Below are 17,408 nucleotides of genomic sequence, written 5' to 3'. Positions count from 1 at the left end.
AGTTGGGTGTGCAAGGACCCGCGTGCCAGATTTAAAGGCCTGCAAAGCATTATGGCTACTGGTGGACAAGGTGGCTCGAGAAGGTCAAGATCCGTCAAATCTTCCCGCTCAAGATCCTTGCATATATCCACAGACCTGTAGACGGATTGATTCAATCGTAACCTACAAAAGACGTGCGAAGGATGATGCAGATGCTTTCGTTTCCCTGTTTTTATTAATCCAAAACATCCCTAAATAACTTTAACGACTACCCATATTCTTACCCGATCTAAAATCTCCGAATATTCGATTGCACGGTCCTACAGATGTTATTCGCGCGTAACAGCACATTTTGTTTCCCATTTTCTCAAAACAAAACAATTTGTGCCTAGCAATATAGTTTTTATAAAGGCCGTAGAATTTTGTTGCTTGTGCGTTTGATAATCCACATAGTTCACAAATATGTGTATATTGCTGTATTCCAGCCATTCAAATTAATTTACTTGCAGGACAATGGAGGAAATGTGCAGAGTTTGTATGGGAAACTCCGGAGCATTCACAAACATTTTTGATGAGACACACACAGATTGCATAGCTGACATTATAGCACAGTGTACTGGGTACGAGGTAAGGCGAGGCGATTTACTGCCTGAAAACATATGCCCGCCTTGCCTTGAGGATGCTGTAAATGGATTCAATCTTATAAAAACCTGTGAGCAAAGCCATCAAATTTATTTCCCAGTGATGGAGGAGGATATAGAAGATCTCTGTGAAAACATTGAAGACGAGGATTCTGAGATTTCAGGTAATGAAGGCGAGCAGTCCGATTGTTCCGGCAATGAAAATATTCATGATAAGGATGCGGCTCTTCTGTTTAAATGTAGTCACTGCCCGAAGTCCTACATAAGAAAGTCAAGCCTACAACATCACATCCGTACGCACATAGGGGACCGACCATATAAGTGCTCCGACTGCCTGAAATCCTTTCAACAAAAATCCCATCTTATTGAACACACCCGTATTCACACTGGGGAGCGACCATATAAATGTAATCACTGTTCGATGACTTTTTCGCGAGCCGGAGTTCTAAGTGATCACATTCGCTCACATACAGGTGATCAACGCTTCAATTGCTCTTTCTGTACGATGTCTTTTAACAAAAAACAGCATTTGGAAACACATGTACGTACTCACACAGGAGAAAGACCGTATAAGTGTTCGCACTGCCCCAAGTCCTTTTCCCAAGCTGGAACTCTTGGGGTTCACGTCCGTACACATACCGGCGAACGAGCCTACAAATGCTCCGAGTGCTCAAAGTCGTTTATACAAAAATACGAACTCAAATTACACATTCGTACGCATACTGGGGAGCGACCGTATCAGTGCAGTCAATGTTCAAAGGCGTTTACACAACATAACACCCTCAAAGCGCACATCCGAAGTCATTCCGGAGATCGACCTTTTCAATGCACTCACTGCTCAAAATCATTTAAGCAAAAATCTGGCCTCAATGTGCACACTCGTACGCACACTGGAGAACAGCTGTACCAGTGTTCTTACTGCGAAAAGTCCTTTAAACAAAACCACCATCTGCAAATACATACCCGTATTCACACAGGTGATCGACCTTACTCGTGCACGCACTGCTTCAAGTCATTCAAGCAAAAGCACCATCTCACCGAACACATCCTTACCCACACTGAGGAGAAACTCTACACGTGTTCTTACTGCCCAAAGACATTTAAACAAAACTCTTATCTTCAAAAGCACACCCGAACTCACACAAAAAATGACCGTTAAAGTGTAAAAAAGGAAACAATTTAATTCTTCATTTAGCCACTCTTCGACAAAAAATCTATACGACACCTAAACCACGACCTTTAGGGCTAGCGCACACTAGAGTGTGCAGCTGAAGATACTGATAACGGATCCCCTCATCATACAATGCCGAACGATTCGATAATTTATTTAACTTTAGTTATTCCCGAAAAGACAAAAATGTATTGTACTAATTTAAATACAAATTCATCTCGCGATTGGTCTGTAGTAATCTATTGTCCATTATTTGTGACTGTCGTATTTGATTTGGGGCTCGGAATCGGGTTTGGAGTGGGCCATCTATCAGCAAAGGCTTGCATAACATTATTTTATACCCGGACTTACATATGCCCCCAATGGCACAGATCGATGGTGATGTTATGGACGATGGCCAGCATATTTTTCTTATGTTATGTGATGCCCCCAGACCATGCACTCATCGGGATTTGGCTTATAAACTATACATACGGAAGAATCTATCCACTTCGTAAAATCTGTCAGAGATAGTTCCCAGGATGCTGATTAGCGCATACCCTATTTTCCATATACCAACAAGGATGCGACTATTCATTCAATGCCATACGCATACGTCAGGACTCGTCAATAGTCAATTTAAGGTGACAAAATGTGTGTCAATGTTTAAAGCTCTACTTTTGCTATCCAAAGGAGCTAAAACATAGCTGCCTGTCAGGATTAGGATCTCTACCGAACCGTAGGCATCAATAACCAAAAGATTTAAGAAAAGTTCAGGGTATCTATTGGATGGCAAAAAAGTCCCTAATTGCGGGCTATATACATATGCGAGATCGTATCACTTTTAAATACCAAAATGACTATGTATTTATGATTACTCTCAAGTTCTTAAAACTGCTAATCTTGTTCTTGACCTGTCCCAAGCCAAATTCAAATGCGGTGGTTTTGTGCATGTTAACGAATCCAAATTCACAGAAAGACATCCTTTGTTCAAAGAGGTTTTTTGGAGTGAAAATAAAATAATTTAGTTCTGATTTGTTCAAACGAATAGTTTATAAAAACACTATCTTCAAAATAATTAACTTCGATAATAAAATATTTATACAGTCCTCCGATTTCATTCGCGCCTAACAGCACATAAAAGCAATCATCTGTTTTACACTTTGCGCTTAACAGCTCTATTCGTATGCTCTGTGGTCAACAACAAATTTGTGACGAAAAAAATATTTGCAAATTATAAAAGCCACACGACTTGGTTCGTTTTTTGTTTTTTATTCGCCTCAATTCGTAATTGTGTGTGTTTTAAATTCCGTTTATTTAAACTTAGTTTTTTTGCAGCACAATGGAGGAGATATGCAGAGTTTGCATGGACAGATCCGGAGCACTCACAAACATTTTTGATGAGACACAAAAATGGGACACTTGCATTGCTGACATGATAGCCCAGTGTACCGGGTACGTGGTTAGGCGAGGGGATTCACTGCCAGAAAAAATATGCCCGCCTTGCCTAGAGGATGCTGTAAATGCCTTCAATCTTAAAAAAATCTGTGAGCAGAGCCATAAACTCTATTTCCCAGTGATGGAAGAGGATATAGAAGAAGCCATCTATGATAATCTTGAAGACGAAGACTGGAAAATGTCAGGTAGTGAAAGCGTGCAGTCTGATTTTGCCACCAATGAACAAATATATAAACTTGATGAGGATTTGAATATTCGGTTTAAGTGTCCCCATTGTCCGAATGGGTATAAGCACAAATCCAACTTATATAGACACATAAAATCTCACACGAGTAAACGACGCTACCAATGCTCCGCTTGCTCAAAAGACTTTTTTCACAAAGACGAACTCAAATTACACACCCGTATTCATACAGGGGAGAGACCTTATCAGTGTAGTTACTGTTCTTCGTCCTTTTCCCTTGCCGGAACTCTTCGAGATCATATTCGTGTGCATACCGGTGAGCGACCCTACCAATGCACCCACTGCACCAGATCTTTTTCTCAACGTACACATCTCAGAGACCACATTCGTACACATACCGGCGAAAGGCCCTACCAATGTTCCCACTGCCTTAAGTCTTTTATAAAAAACTACGAACTTAAATTACACATCCGTACGCACACGGGTGAACGACCCTTCCTATGTTCCCAATGTGGAAAGTCTTTTACGCAAAATTTCGATCTTCAAGTACACATCCGTACACACACGGGGGAGCGACCGTATAAATGTAGTCTCTGTTCTAAAGGCTTTGTCCGATCGGATTATCTCGCAGCTCATATCCGGACACACACGAATGAACGACCTCACCAATGTCCTCACTGTTCAAAATTGTTTCGTTTGCCCGAACACCTTAGGGCTCACATTCGAATGCACACAGATGAACGACCCTACAAATGCACCAACTGCTCAAAGTCTTTCTTACAAAAATCCAAGCTCGATGCACACATCCGTACTCACACAGGGGATCGACCGTACAAATGCTCTCACTGCTCGAAGTCATTTCAACAAAACGCCCATCTCCAAGTACACAGTCGGACGCACACGGGGGAGCTACCCTACAAATGTTCCCACTGCTCCAGGTTATTTAAATACAAAAACAAAAGCTACCAGAGACATATTCTTACTCACACAAAGAACGACAAGTGTGCCATTCCAGCACTCTTTTAGATCACATTTGTAAAAAAATGTTTCAAGCTTGATCTTGAAGTTCCTTAAAGATTTTAAAAATTGCATCTGCATGCTCAGATCAAACAAATTAAACTTTTGGGCTCACGTTCGAATGCGAGAGAATTAGGGAATACAACGGTAATTTAAGTATTCACAGAAGGAACTAAGGAACTGATTTGAGTATTGTTAGTCGTCTTTGTTGAGAATACGCAGTATTCGTGTTGATAACGAAATAAATATATGCATTTGTGTAGTGGCTGTGAGCACAATATAGAAAAAATGATTTTTATTGTGATTGCGCCGTCATGTTACCGGCTGTGGGCACCCTTGTTTTTATTCCCGATACTCAAAGAGTGTAGGAGTATTTTAGATTTAGAAAATTATATTAAATTAGAAGCATTTCCGACCCCATTAAGTATATATATTCTTGATCAGCATCAATAGCCATGTCGGTCTGTCCGTCTTCATGAGCACCTATGTATATCTCAAAGACTATAAGAGCTAGAGCATCCACATTTTCTATCCAGACTTCTGTGTATTCAGACACTGTTACAAGTGTATTTCACAATTTATTAGTATATTCATTTCATACCCACTTTGGCCTAATCTGAAGGGAAAATTTGAAAAACATAGATGTTTCATCGATGTTTTTCTATCGAAAACATCGATGTCCGCATACATCGGTGTTTCTCCAGCTTCTACAAAGTGATCAAATTTACACGATAGTGCCGATTATTAGTGATTTTCATGCCCATAAAAAAGAAGCAAAAGACTGCTCAGCGCTAACGCATTTAATAGGCACACACTTGTCAAAAAGCATGTACAAAAAATCAGTATTCTGGAAATAAATTCGTTATATAGAAAACGTCGTATGGAAGTTCGACTGTTCCAAGTAACATGTGTGCTATTTGCGATAGTATCGACTATTTTTAATCGTATCAAGTACATCACAACAGGGAAAAACTTCCCATCTCTAAGAAAATATAATGATATTTACAAGTTCTTTGAAAAAAAAAAAAAACGTCACCGCGTACCAAGAGTTAATGAACTTAATGATTGATGTCAAATGCTAACATCTACTATTCCTTGACTTGGTAATTTCCACCTTCGCGGAGGCGGGCGACCAAATAATCCCACGTCACTCAAGGGCAGCGAGGTAATACAAATCCATAAAAAGATAAAATTAAATACAGAAAAGCTGCACAATTTGGTACGTTGTTTATGTTCGCCTAAATTCGCTATTGTGCGTCCTGAACTATGTTTATTAATATTATTTATTTATTTATTTATATATATTTATTTACAGGAAAAATGGAACCTAATAAAGATTGGAGCGATATAATGTGCGAGATTTGCTTAAAAGGATTTTTGGACAAAGACGAATTTGAACTGCACATCCGTAAGCACACTGATAAGAAGCCCTATAAGTGTAAGCACTGCTCTAAGTGCTTTGCCCAAGCTGGAACACTTTCGGTTCACATCCGTTCACATATCGGCGAGCGACCCTATCAATGCTCCGAATGCTCGAAGTCCTATCCACGAGAATGCGATCTTACAATACACATGCGTAGCCACACTGGTGAAAGACCGTACGAATGCTCGTTATGCTCGAAAACCTTCCCGCAAAAATCAAATCTTGAAAGACACATCCGTACGCACTCGAGTGAACGACCCTTCAAATGCTCTGAATGCACAAAATCCTTTCAACAAAAATCCTATCTCACAGAACACATGCGTACCCACACAGATGATCGAACCTTCCTATGTCCCCAATGCGGAAAATTTTTTAAGCATAACTACGAGCTCGAAAAACACCTCCGTACTCATACGGGAGAGCGACCGTTTAAGTGTACTCACTGCCCTAAGGCCTATGCCCAATCCAAACACCTCACAGTTCATATCCGCACGCACTCGAAGGAGACAGAAGAATCTTACGAGTGTCCTCACTGTTCCAAACAGTTTACCTTTCCAGAAAGCCTACGAGTTCACATTCGAATGCACACGGATGAACTACCCTTCAAATGCAGCGATTGCTCAAGGTCCTTTCTACACAAATCGAAACTTGATGCACACATCCGTATTCACACAGGGGATCGACCCCACAAATGCCCTCACTGCTCGAAGTCATTTCAACAAAACTCTCATCTTCAAGGACACATTCGTACCCACACGGGGGAGCTACCCTTCAAATGCTCCTTCTGCTCCAAGTCATTTAGATACAAAAACAAAAGCTACACAAAACACATCCTTACTCACACAAGCAATGACAAAATGCACACGGATGAACGACCCTACAAATGCAGCGATTGCTCAAAGTCCTTCTTACGCAAATCTAAGCTTGACGCACACATCCGTACTCACTTAGGGGATCGACCCTACCAATGCTCTCAATGCTCGAAGTCATTTAAACAGAAATATCATCTCCAAAGACACAGTCGTACCCACACGGGGGAGCTACCCTTCAAATGCTCCTACTGCTCCAAGTCATTTAAACACAAAAACAAAAGCTACACAAAACACATCCTTACCCACACAAACAATGACTTATGTGTTCATCCTGAACCCTACGAGTTCTTACCCTTAAAAAAAGAACCTCTTTAAAGACTTCGAAGATTCGAATGCGAGTGAATTATTGATACTATTTGAAAGGGATACAACGCTAATTGAGGTACTTTAGGACGGTACTGAGGAACTACTTTATCTAGATGGTCAACAATTGGGATCATCAAAAAAGATCCGTCACAATTTCAACCTAAGCTGACCACATATAACATACACAATACAATAGAATATGGAAAAATAATAGATTAGATTTATTATTCAGAACAGTTTCGATTTTAAGAATAAATACATAACATACATGTATGAAGAAAATTAATTGATGGAATTATATACGTATATAATAAATCTTACAAGCAATCATCTCTAAGCCCGACTTGTAGTAGATTTTAATTTTCCACAGTTTGGCAGCGCTCATGTTTTGAATATTGATCTGCGAAAGCGATTTCGGGAGATTGGTTTTAGATGTTGTGGCTCGTGTCCCAATAATTTCAACCATAAAATGTATGATCATATCATGAATTCTCCATTATATTTGATCAAAATCCAGACCGAGCCTCTGTTGTAGTTTTTGCAGTATACCACAGTCATATCACCGAATATTAATACCAAGCCAATCTAATTCACTTTCAGGCATACCCATATTTTAAAAGAACCAGCCCATACGAATTATTCCGCTAACATAATATTACAACAGATGTTTTTGGCGCCTAACAGCACAGTTTTCGTAAACATTTTCTTGAAACAAAACAAATTGGAGCAAGGAAACATTAGAAATTCGAAGAAGCCGCACAATTTGGTTGGTTGTTGTTATGTCGACTCGATTCCCGCAAGTAATGTTGCGTTCTTAGACTCCCTTTATTTACGATTCATTTACTTGCAGGACAATGGAGGAAACGTGCAGAGTTTGCATGGGAAACTCCGCAGCACTCACAAACATTTTTGATGAGACACACACATGGGACACTTGCATTGCTGACATGATAGCACAGTGTACTGGGTACGAGGTAAGGCGAGGCGATTTACTATCAGAGAACATATGTCCGCCTTGCCTTGAGGATGCTGTAAATGCATTCAATCTTATAAAAACCTATGAGCAGAGCCATCAACTATATTTCCCAGTGATGGAGGACGATATAGAAGAAGATTTATGCTATAATCTGGAAGACGAGAAATGGAAAATGTCAGCTAGTGGAAGTGAGCGGTCAAACCATTTTAAAGCCGATGCCATGATGTTCAAATGTCCTCATTGTCCGATGAGTTTCAAACAAAAATTCCATCTGCAGAGACACGTACAAATGCATACAAATGAACGACCCTACCAATGTTCACACTGCTCAAAGTCCTTCATCCAAAAATCCAATCTTGAATCACATACCCGAAATCACACAGGTGATCGACCATATCAATGCTCTCACTGTACAAAGTCATTTCAACAAAAGTCCCATCTCCAAGTACACAACCGCACCCACACGGGGGAGCGACCCTACAAGTGCACTTACTGCTCCAAGTCCTTTACTCGATCTGACATTCTTCAGAGTCATATTCGAACGCACACTGGTTATCGACCCTACAAATGTTCCCTCTGCTCGAAGTCCTTTATACAAAATTCCGACCTCCAGGTACACATCCGTACACACACCGGGGAGCGACCATATAAGTGCACTCTCTGTCCTAAGTCATTTAATCAAAACTACTATCTTCAAATGCACACCCGTACTCACACAGGTGAACTCTCGCCACACCAGTGTTCGTACTGCTCGAAATCTTTTAGCAAGAGAGGAAATCTCTTGACTCACATCAGGACGCACTCAGATGAACGGCCCTACAAATGTTCCTACTGCCCCGAATCTTTTAAACTCAAAGGCATTCTTAAAAGACATACCCTTATTCACACAAAGAACGTGTCATCCTTCCCTCTTTCCGACACCCTCGATAACATATCCGCAAGCCCGCTGAATGACGACACCACAATTTCTTCTGCTGCAACCCTATATAATGAACCTCTGTAAAGATTTTTTAATTACCTCATAATTAAAACATATCTAGCAAAAAAAAAATGTTTATAATTTATCATATTTAGCTGAGCTTTGGAAACATCATTAATGAATATGTGGAAAATCAAAAAAAAGTTGATGGATTCTTTTAAACAAGTTTATCTTGATATTTGAAAAGCCAATTTAACAGGTAACATTTTGACACGGACTTAAGCGCGCTACCATCCAGTGGATAGATCGAAAGTATCTTTTTCGGTATTGCTACCGAAACGGTATTTTTTGAGTTGAAAATTGAGCAGACGGTATACATATGTACGCTATATTGGTGTATAAAGGCATATTTGATAAATTTCATCAATCTATTAAATTTAATTATTTACCTTTAATATTAAAGAAGATAGGGTATAGAAACATCCATGCGCAGGTTGTTCGCTACCAAATCGTCCTCGCAGTACATTCCATACTCACTTACGTTGCCATTGTTTTTGTTGATCCTTTTTGTTTCAACCTTGTATTAGACACAATATAATGAAAAGAAGTACTTAAAATTAGCTAATCTTGTAGATCTGAGGGTTAGTTAGTCAGCATTATTCAACGGAATATCAAAATTGAGAAATTGTTTCTCTATTTTTTCTAAAATCCTTTTTTACGCAAAATCCAATAAAAGCAAGTATTAATAATAAGCCAGTTAAGTAGAAAATTGATACATCAATCGTATAAAACTATGTGGACATGGCTAAATGTTCTATCTAGCTTATAATTTTCGACGGAACATCAAAATTGAGCAATATGGTTTCCAATCCTTGACGGAGAACGATTAACCTGTTATAAGCGATAGGGGTATTTCAATTTTCCACCGAAAATAATGAACATTTAATAATTTTAGCGCAGTTCAGGTGAAAGTTAGTGTTGTTTTTTTTAAGTTCAGATGAAAGATGGCAGGAATCTACAACAATAAGTTACAATCGTAATTATTTTCAGCCATTTACCTGATGTAGCTAAACTATTGAAATAGAGGGCTCTGGAGTGGGCTAAGTTCGGTTTATCATCATAACGAGACGCTTTATTGTTGTTGAGGATCAAAAACAACAATCGTCGTAGCAAGAAAACAAGTAAAGTATTTAAAACAAGCTAGTCAAATAGAAAATTGATTCATTATTCGGAAAAAAATTATGTGGGCAGGGCTGAGAGATCTATTTAGCTAGTAATATTTGACGGAATATTAGAATCGAGGAATATGTATAACAGAACTTGAATTCGTCAGTATATTTACGGTATGTTTTTAAAATTGGACGGTATATTTTGTTATATTTCTGGATTATATTTTATCGACAGTCTGCTCACCATTTTGGAATTAAAAAAGTGGAGTGAGGACTTTGTCGCTTATAAAATTCGTTTATCTGTGAAAAAGTGACTGCAAAAGTGTAATTTTGTTGTGATTATTGAAGTATATTGATTAAAAAAGATGGACAACATAGAGCGACTTTACAAATGCTACGAGATATTGTCCGAGGCGGGCGATAAAATTTCTGAGGTACGCGGCTCGGTCCGCCATTGCTGAAAGACGCGGCACTACAACTGTAGTTGCTATGTGGAATTTGGCGAGAAATAAATATGTTATGTTCTTGCATTTCATTACAGCACGTGGATGAGTATAAGGAAATACTGAAGGCTGTAAAAGGCTCGTCAAAGGAGAAGCGCTTGGCATCGCAATTTATTGGAAACTTTTTTAAGCACTTCCCCGATTTGGCCGAAACAGCTATTGATGCACAGTTCGATCTTTGCGAAGATGATGACAACCAGGTTTGCACGCACATTAGCTCTCCTCATTTCTCGATTAACTTCAGTATGTTATGTTATCGCATAATTTCCAGATTCGCCGTCAGGCCATTAAAGATTTGCCCAAATTATGTCAGGGAAATCCGGATGCGACTACGCGCGTGGCCGACACTCTCGCTCAGCTGCTGATACTGGACGATGCCACAGAGCTGCAGCAAGTGAACAATTCACTGCTAAGTATCATCAAAATGGACACAAAGAGCGTTGTAACCGGTATATTCCAACAAATCGGCACGGGCGAGGAGCCCACAAGAGAGCGCTGTTTCAAGTTTATTTCAACCAAGTTGTTGACCATGGGTCCCACTGTTATAACCAAGGAAATTGAAGAATACATTGTCGAGGAGATCAAGAAGGCCCTGCAGGATGTCACGGCCGATGAGTTTCATTTGTGCATGACCATTTTGGGTGCCACAAAACTGGGCAACACCATTACCGGACACGCCGAGCTTGTCAAGCTGGCCATGGAACAGGCAGAGCTCAAAAACACAGATACAGATATCATTGCTGTAGATGATGAGGTTGTGGAACGTTTCGTTCAATGTGCCACTGCTGCTGCACCATACTTTTCGGTGAGTAAAGGGACTTGTATTTAGTATACACAAATCTAAACCTCTTCTTTATGCTATCCATAGACAACTATAAAATCGACAGCTTTCGTTGCCCATGTCTGCGACAAATTGTTGCCTATTCCGACATGGAACATGATCGCCACAGCAGTGTCACAAGATCAAATCCAATTAAGATTGCTTAAAGTATTTGCCGAGATGATAACCAACACGGACAAGCTGGAGAATGCTAACAACCGCATCAATAATGTCTATAATGTATTACTGGTTGGTATTTCAAACATACTTCATCCAAATTATTTAATTTTTAACGCCTTTTGATGATTTCACAGGAGTACATGCCATTGCCCAAGCTGAGCGAGGTGGATCTGGTAGATGTGCCACCCTCGTTTGAGTTTTCGCATGCCGAATGCCTGCTCTATGCACTGCACACGCTTGGCAAGAAACATCCAACTAATTTAAGTTTTGTAGAAGACGCTGAGAAACTGAAAGACTTTCGTGCTAGATTGCAATATCTAGCCAGGGGAACACAGGGGTAGGCATCACACTCGATACAGATATAATCAATAGAATGAATACCAATTTTCCTTATCTTGTGGCAGGTATATTAAAAAACTAGAGGAGGCTTTAAAGGGAAAATCAGCCGAGGAGTTGAAGACAGAGGAGAATCAACTGAAGCAAACGGCGCTGAAAACTACATCAAATATCAATGTATTGATACGCGATTTGTTCCATTCACCGCCCATATTCAAACATGATATTGTATTATCCTGGATTGTGCCAAAAGCTGTAAGAATATGAACAATTTATATGATTCTGTAGATCAAAAAACTTCAAAACTTTCTGTTTATATCCAGAACAAGCTGGGAAAACGACATGCACCCATCACATTCGGGGAGAAACCCGAAGCCAACGGCAAGGAGAAAGACCAGGACGTAGAGAAGAAGTCGCGACCATCAAACGATCAGAAATTTTATTCGCCACCATCTGGCAAATACTCGCACAAAGTTAATCCAAACTACGGCAACAATAACCGCGGGAGGCAGCGTGGCGGTGGCGGTGGTTACAGGAATCGACGCTACAACAGATATTGAAGCACCAGCCACTCTGCACCTTTCTGCATGGCGTGTCTTTCCTAGTCCTAAAACTAAAATCAATTACCAGAGATTAGAATATCCCAAATCTTCGTCCACAATAAAACAACTTCAATAGTCCCGACTTTAGGCCAGGGTCTACTACAACAAAACAAAAACAAACGAATCGACTTCTCTTGGCGGCGGCTGGTAAGTAATGTCAGTTTTCCAATTAACTTTCTCCCTTTGGTTTGTTACAGAATTGCACAATTTTTCCCGGAGTGTAAGGGCAAGCAAGATTTAAAAAAAAAATTCAACACTAGCTCTCATTGCTTTTATTGTTTTGTGAAAGATATTTGGCTATAAAATCTTTAAAAACCGCCAAGCTCCACGTTCACTCTTCTCATTATCATTACTCGTGCGTACGTTGCTCTTGTTTCAACTTACATCACGCTCCACCAACTCGATTCTGTCTATTATAAGATTTAAAAATAGAGCCAGCCAAAAGAATTCTTGCAAAATCAAACTATAAAATTAATTAAACGTAATCCATAATTAAAGCCACATAAATAACAATAACCGCATAATCTTGAAACCCGATTCTTTGTTCTCCAACGAGGCATTGCAACCAATTCTATTTGTGTGCCACGGAGTTTTTTGAACCGGCTTTTGTTTCTTTTACAAGCAATACGTGCATAATTATTAGTTTTTATTTAACATATAATCAATAATTGTACCACTTAGAGAGCTGCAAACCGCAAAACATAAATTTTTTGAATCCAATAAAAGCAACATTAACGAACGAACACTTACAAAAATCAAAGCCGTTTTATTGCTAGCCCTTTGGCGAGGGTATTATGATTTTCAGCCTATGTTTGCAAAGCACAGAAGAAAACAAGGTGCAGTTTAGGTAATGTGTTTCTTCAACGAAATTTTCAAATGAAAGCAAGAACGATATATTGGGAAGGGTATCAAATGCTTCGGCCATTTATATTTTCTAGAAGGAATATATTTATGTTTGGCAGAGGGATGAATAAGTAATATTATCCGCTGAATTATGTAATCTCCGTGGAAAAAGTTTCTCATCGAAGAAATGTTCGAGAAAGTTCTATGTTTCTCTGATAAGATCATATTTTTGTAGGTATATATTTATTACCATCAATAAAAATATATATTTATGTATATGTATGTTATGTGTAATCGAAACTTTTTAAACATTAAAAATACAGTAATTATAGTTTGTATTCAGATGCTCGGGGGCGGCTGGTTGCCCGGCTGTTGTCCGTTACCAGCATTGGGATTGCCGGCGCCTGGATTCTGGGCCCCCACCAGTTGGCTGGCGAAGGCTTGGAACAGCTGCATCATATCGTTGGGCATGGGTGGGATCTGTGGAGCGGCGCCACCACCGTCACCGCCAGGGCCAGCCCCACCGGGAGCAGCGGGTCCTCCGCCGACGCCTGGGGTGCCCATGGTGGCAAACAGTTGGCCAATAGTGTTCATTACCATGGGATTCTGGGTCATCGATTGCAGCTGCGTCAGGTCAATCTCGGCGCTGCTGAACAGATTGCGGATCGTGGGATTAGCCAGCATTGCGTTCAGGCCGTCGGTTAGGTGCGAAAGTTGCGGGGGCTGATTGCGTGAATTGCGGTTCACTTCCAGGTTGTTCCTGTAATCGAGATTTTCCGGCTCCAATTCAATGGCCTTGCGGTAGGCCTGCTCCGCCTCGTTGAACTTTCCCATGTTCGAGTAGGCGACGCCCAGGCGGCTATAAGCCTTGCTGTAGTTGTTGTTGTAGAGAAGGGATGACTTGCAGTCGGTGACAGCGCGCTCGTTGTCACCCAGACGGATGTGGGCAGCAGCGCGGTTGCAGTAGAATATCGGGTTCTTGGGGTCGAAGGTGATGGCGCGGTTGTACTGCAGCAGGGCCTCGTTGTACTTACACTCCTTCATCAGGCGGTTGCCCTCGTTCTTGATTGACTCGGCCAGCGCCAGGGACTCTGGATTGCGTTCAATGTACAGCGACTGGAAGAGCTCGAACATGTCGATATTCTTGGTGTTCACGGTAGTGGTAGAGGATGTGCTGCTGCTTGTAGCAGCTGCATCTGTGCCGGGCTGTGAACTCGTTGTGCTCTGTGCGGTGGCTTCGATTTGCTCGGCCTCCGTTTCCTCTTCGCCGACATCAAATGCCGCCTGCAGGCACTGGATGGCCACCTCAATGCTCTCGCTCTGATCGGGGGACATCAGATCCAGCTGCTTCTTCAAATAGTCTATGAAGGAACGGACAAAACTTTGCTGCACGGCGTCTGGCATCTTGTTGAAATTATTAAACTTTTAGTTTTTATTTGGTTAAATTGGTAATTTGGAAAAAAATTATGTTGGCATGTCACTCTGGCATATCGAAAAAAATATACCGTCTAACCTCAGAAATATACCGAAATATACCGTCTCTTTTTCAAAATATACCAGAATATACCGATGTAAAAACGTGGAACCGTGGAAAATAATACATCCTAACTTTTAACTATTAACAAAATAAACCACGGTATCTTTCACCTGATCTGCTGATCTCCCCGCGGGCACCTGAGCACGGGGCCTTTTGAGTCCGCTGTTTTCTCCAACTTTCCAGTCACCTCTGCGTCGGTACCTCCTCCGCGGGTGATTCCGCCGCAGCTCCTTGTCATTTCGGGAGGTCCATGGGATGTGCTCCTGGCGTAATTGTTGGTGCCCACTACTAGCCCACTAGAAATAATGTCAGCAACCCCCCATAAAAACGCCATCGAATCAAACGCTGGGCTTCCCCTGCAAAACGCGTCAGTAATTCAGTATATAACTGGATATATTTTTAAATACTATATCTTTCTTCACAGAGGACTTTGAAGACGCGTTGCCGCAAGCCGAGTTGTATCCGAAGATCTATCCAAGCATTACCGAGGCGTATTTGAGACAGACACAGTCCTATCCCAGCAGGACAGAACCGCACACCCTGCAATATCCGAACGTAACAAGCCATCGTCAAGGGAGGAGCTACGCGGGCTAGACTCTAGACATATCCTGTTGTTCTTATGTTTAAGGATATACGCGCTCATTTAGATAGTAGATACACATTTTTTCCACTTGTTTATTTATTTTTTACTGATAAATAAAAATGTTAAGAAATCATCCTTTCTGTATCCTGTTTCGGGGAAACTATCCAGATAAAAAAGGCTGGGCACGCCCAGATCGGTTCACAAATAGCGGAGAAAATTAGATATTTTTTATTAAGGAAAGTTTCCTTGATCCTTGATAAGGACTCCATTAAATCAGGGACATTTTTTCCAACAACATTTTGACCAACAAATAGACGAAAAAATGAAATATATGTAGGGTTGGGGTTGTTGTAGTCCTTACCTAACAATCAGGGACATTTTTCCGATCACGGAAGCCATGACACGCCCCGATCGGTCCACAACTAAGGGAGGAAGCAAGATATATATGTCAGGAGAAAATATCCTTGATCCTTGATAATAACTCCATCAAATCAGGGACATTTTTCCGATCGGAGGAAGCCAAGAGACGCCCCCGATCGGGCCACAAATAAGTGAGAAAACAAGATATATACACACTTGATCATAATAATAGGTACACACATCTACGTGAACTTTAACATAACAGAAAACGGTTTTATGCAATATATTAAACTTAAAATTAGTTCTTAATTATTCCTTAAGTATCTGTTTTCAATCAAATAAACTTGATTATATTATAAGATAATGTTATAAAAGAAAATAGATCCATTTGTACTTCACAGTCAATATCATGATGCTCAAAATAATAGGTACACTTCAAGTATTGTTATGAAAAAAGTTTGTTAACTGGTTATTATTATTTTTTTGCTGCCTAAATGGGATTTGATAGTTAATATCCGATGTATCCACCTTTATTTTTTGTCACCTTTATAATTATTTTTGACGTACTTTTAATATGCGTCTGGCAGGTGTCTCATACCACAATTTTTGGATGCCCTCGCATAATTTTTGATTATTTGAAAATGAAAACTTAGCTAATTTTGTTTCGTAAATCTGCCCACAAGTTTTCGATTGGATTTAAGTCGGAAAATTTAAGAAGCCACTTTAAAACGTCTATTGTTTGGTCCTCAAAAAATTTGGTCAAAAGCTTGGATGTGTGCCTTGGGTCGTTATATAACTTAAATACCCAATGGAAACTCATGTTTTCTTCAGCATAAGATAGCATAACTGTCTGCAATCTGGGTTTGTATTGCTCAGCGTCCATTCTGTTCGTTGTCAGGAAAAATGGACCTAAGCCGTACCAGGATGAGCAGCCCCATATCTTTAACTGGCACCTCCATGCTTGACAAATTTTTTTTGTGAAACATGGATCAAAATTCTTTCTTTTAAGGCTTCCTACATTGCTTTCACATTCATTCCCTAATAAATTTATTTTAGTCTCGTCGCTCCATAAAAGGCTTCTCCACTTTTTCTCTCCGGCGCATCCTGCGCAGTCTTTATGATCTTTAGCAAAAGTTTGCCCCATGGCTAAATTTTTTTGACGCGTAAGTGGGACCTTTCTTTCTATTCTCCTTGGAAGGCTGGCTTGTTGTAGCCGTCTACGGATCGTTGGAGCACTAACTTCTAGTGCAATTTCTGATGCAATAGCCTTTGACGACTTAAATGGGTCCTTATTCCTCAAAGAAAAGTATGTAGTGGTCACGTGTTATGGTTGTTTTCTGTGGCTTTCCGCGAGTTTCCTGACTAGGTTTTTATTTTTAAAGCATTTCAACAAAATTATGAAACCTTTTCATTAATTTAGCAATGGCCCGAAGAGATTGGCCTTCTTTTTTCAGACTAAGAGCCAATTGGGCTGTACAATAAGACTTTCGGCCTATTCTTGTAAAAAAAAATATAATTATTTGTTTATATTTAGACTGTAGTTAAATGAA

General features: G+C 40.2%; 4 protein-coding genes and 1 long non-coding RNA gene across 10 annotated transcripts; 3 read left to right on the top strand and 2 right to left on the bottom strand.

Annotated features, from left to right (window-relative positions):
- The first annotated feature begins 697 nt into the window (after positions 1-697).
- LOC108162812 (gastrula zinc finger protein XlCGF57.1-like) lies at positions 698-7,367 on the top strand. 5 transcript variants are annotated; one of them, XM_017297724.2, is made up of 3 exons: positions 698-784; positions 3,109-3,413; positions 5,745-7,367. In XM_017297724.2, exons 2-3 carry the CDS (start codon positions 3,113-3,115, stop codon positions 7,037-7,039), a joined length of 1,596 nt encoding a protein of 531 aa, XP_017153213.1. In that variant the 5' UTR covers positions 698-784; positions 3,109-3,112; the 3' UTR covers positions 7,040-7,367. The 5 variants fall into 5 exon arrangements, with proteins under 5 accessions (XP_017153213.1, XP_017153212.1, XP_033249529.1 ...); XM_017297723.2 differs by lacking the exon at positions 698-784 and adding an exon at positions 2,926-3,025; XM_033393638.1 differs by lacking the exon at positions 698-784 and adding an exon at positions 2,948-3,025 and having other exon boundaries at positions 3,098-3,413.
- LOC108162815 (zinc finger protein 239-like) lies at positions 5,750-9,055 on the top strand. 2 transcript variants are annotated; one of them, XM_017297731.2, is made up of 3 exons: positions 5,750-5,837; positions 7,631-7,796; positions 7,881-9,055. In XM_017297731.2, exon 3 carries the CDS (start codon positions 7,885-7,887, stop codon positions 9,007-9,009), a length of 1,125 nt encoding a protein of 374 aa, XP_017153220.1. In that variant the 5' UTR covers positions 5,750-5,837; positions 7,631-7,796; positions 7,881-7,884; the 3' UTR covers positions 9,010-9,055. The 2 variants fall into 2 exon arrangements, with proteins under 2 accessions (XP_017153220.1, XP_017153219.1); XM_017297730.2 differs by having other exon boundaries at positions 7,631-7,826.
- A 2-nt stretch (positions 9,056-9,057) lies between these two features.
- Positions 9,058-10,190, bottom strand: LOC108162816. The gene is made up of 3 exons (XR_001775605.2): positions 9,984-10,190; positions 9,375-9,502; positions 9,058-9,311 (listed from the first exon to the last, which is right to left on the bottom strand). It is a non-coding gene; the product is annotated as an uncharacterized LOC108162816 (long non-coding RNA).
- Positions 10,191-10,329: 139 nt separating this feature from the next.
- On the top strand, positions 10,330-13,280 carry LOC108163297 (apoptosis inhibitor 5 homolog). Its single transcript, XM_017298507.2, has 7 exons — positions 10,330-10,528; positions 10,636-10,797; positions 10,869-11,402; positions 11,466-11,666; positions 11,732-11,934; positions 12,002-12,188; positions 12,257-13,280. Exons 1-7 carry the CDS (start codon positions 10,460-10,462, stop codon positions 12,491-12,493), a joined length of 1,593 nt encoding a protein of 530 aa, XP_017153996.1. The 5' UTR covers positions 10,330-10,459; the 3' UTR covers positions 12,494-13,280.
- A 366-nt stretch (positions 13,281-13,646) lies between these two features.
- On the bottom strand, positions 13,647-14,881 carry LOC108163298 (small glutamine-rich tetratricopeptide repeat-containing protein beta). Its single transcript, XM_017298508.2, has one exon. The coding sequence runs from the start codon at positions 14,780-14,782 to the stop codon at positions 13,718-13,720; it is 1,065 nt and encodes a 354-aa protein (XP_017153997.1). The 5' UTR covers positions 14,783-14,881; the 3' UTR covers positions 13,647-13,717.
- Between the last annotated feature and the right edge of the window lie 2,527 nt (positions 14,882-17,408).

Source organism: Drosophila miranda, chromosome 4, assembly GCF_003369915.1.
Source record: "Drosophila miranda strain MSH22 chromosome 4, D.miranda_PacBio2.1, whole genome shotgun sequence".
Lineage (NCBI taxonomy): Eukaryota > Metazoa > Arthropoda > Insecta > Diptera > Drosophilidae > Drosophila > Drosophila miranda.
Note: the sequence above shows the minus strand (reverse complement) of the source record. Positions and strands in the feature narration are given on the sequence as shown.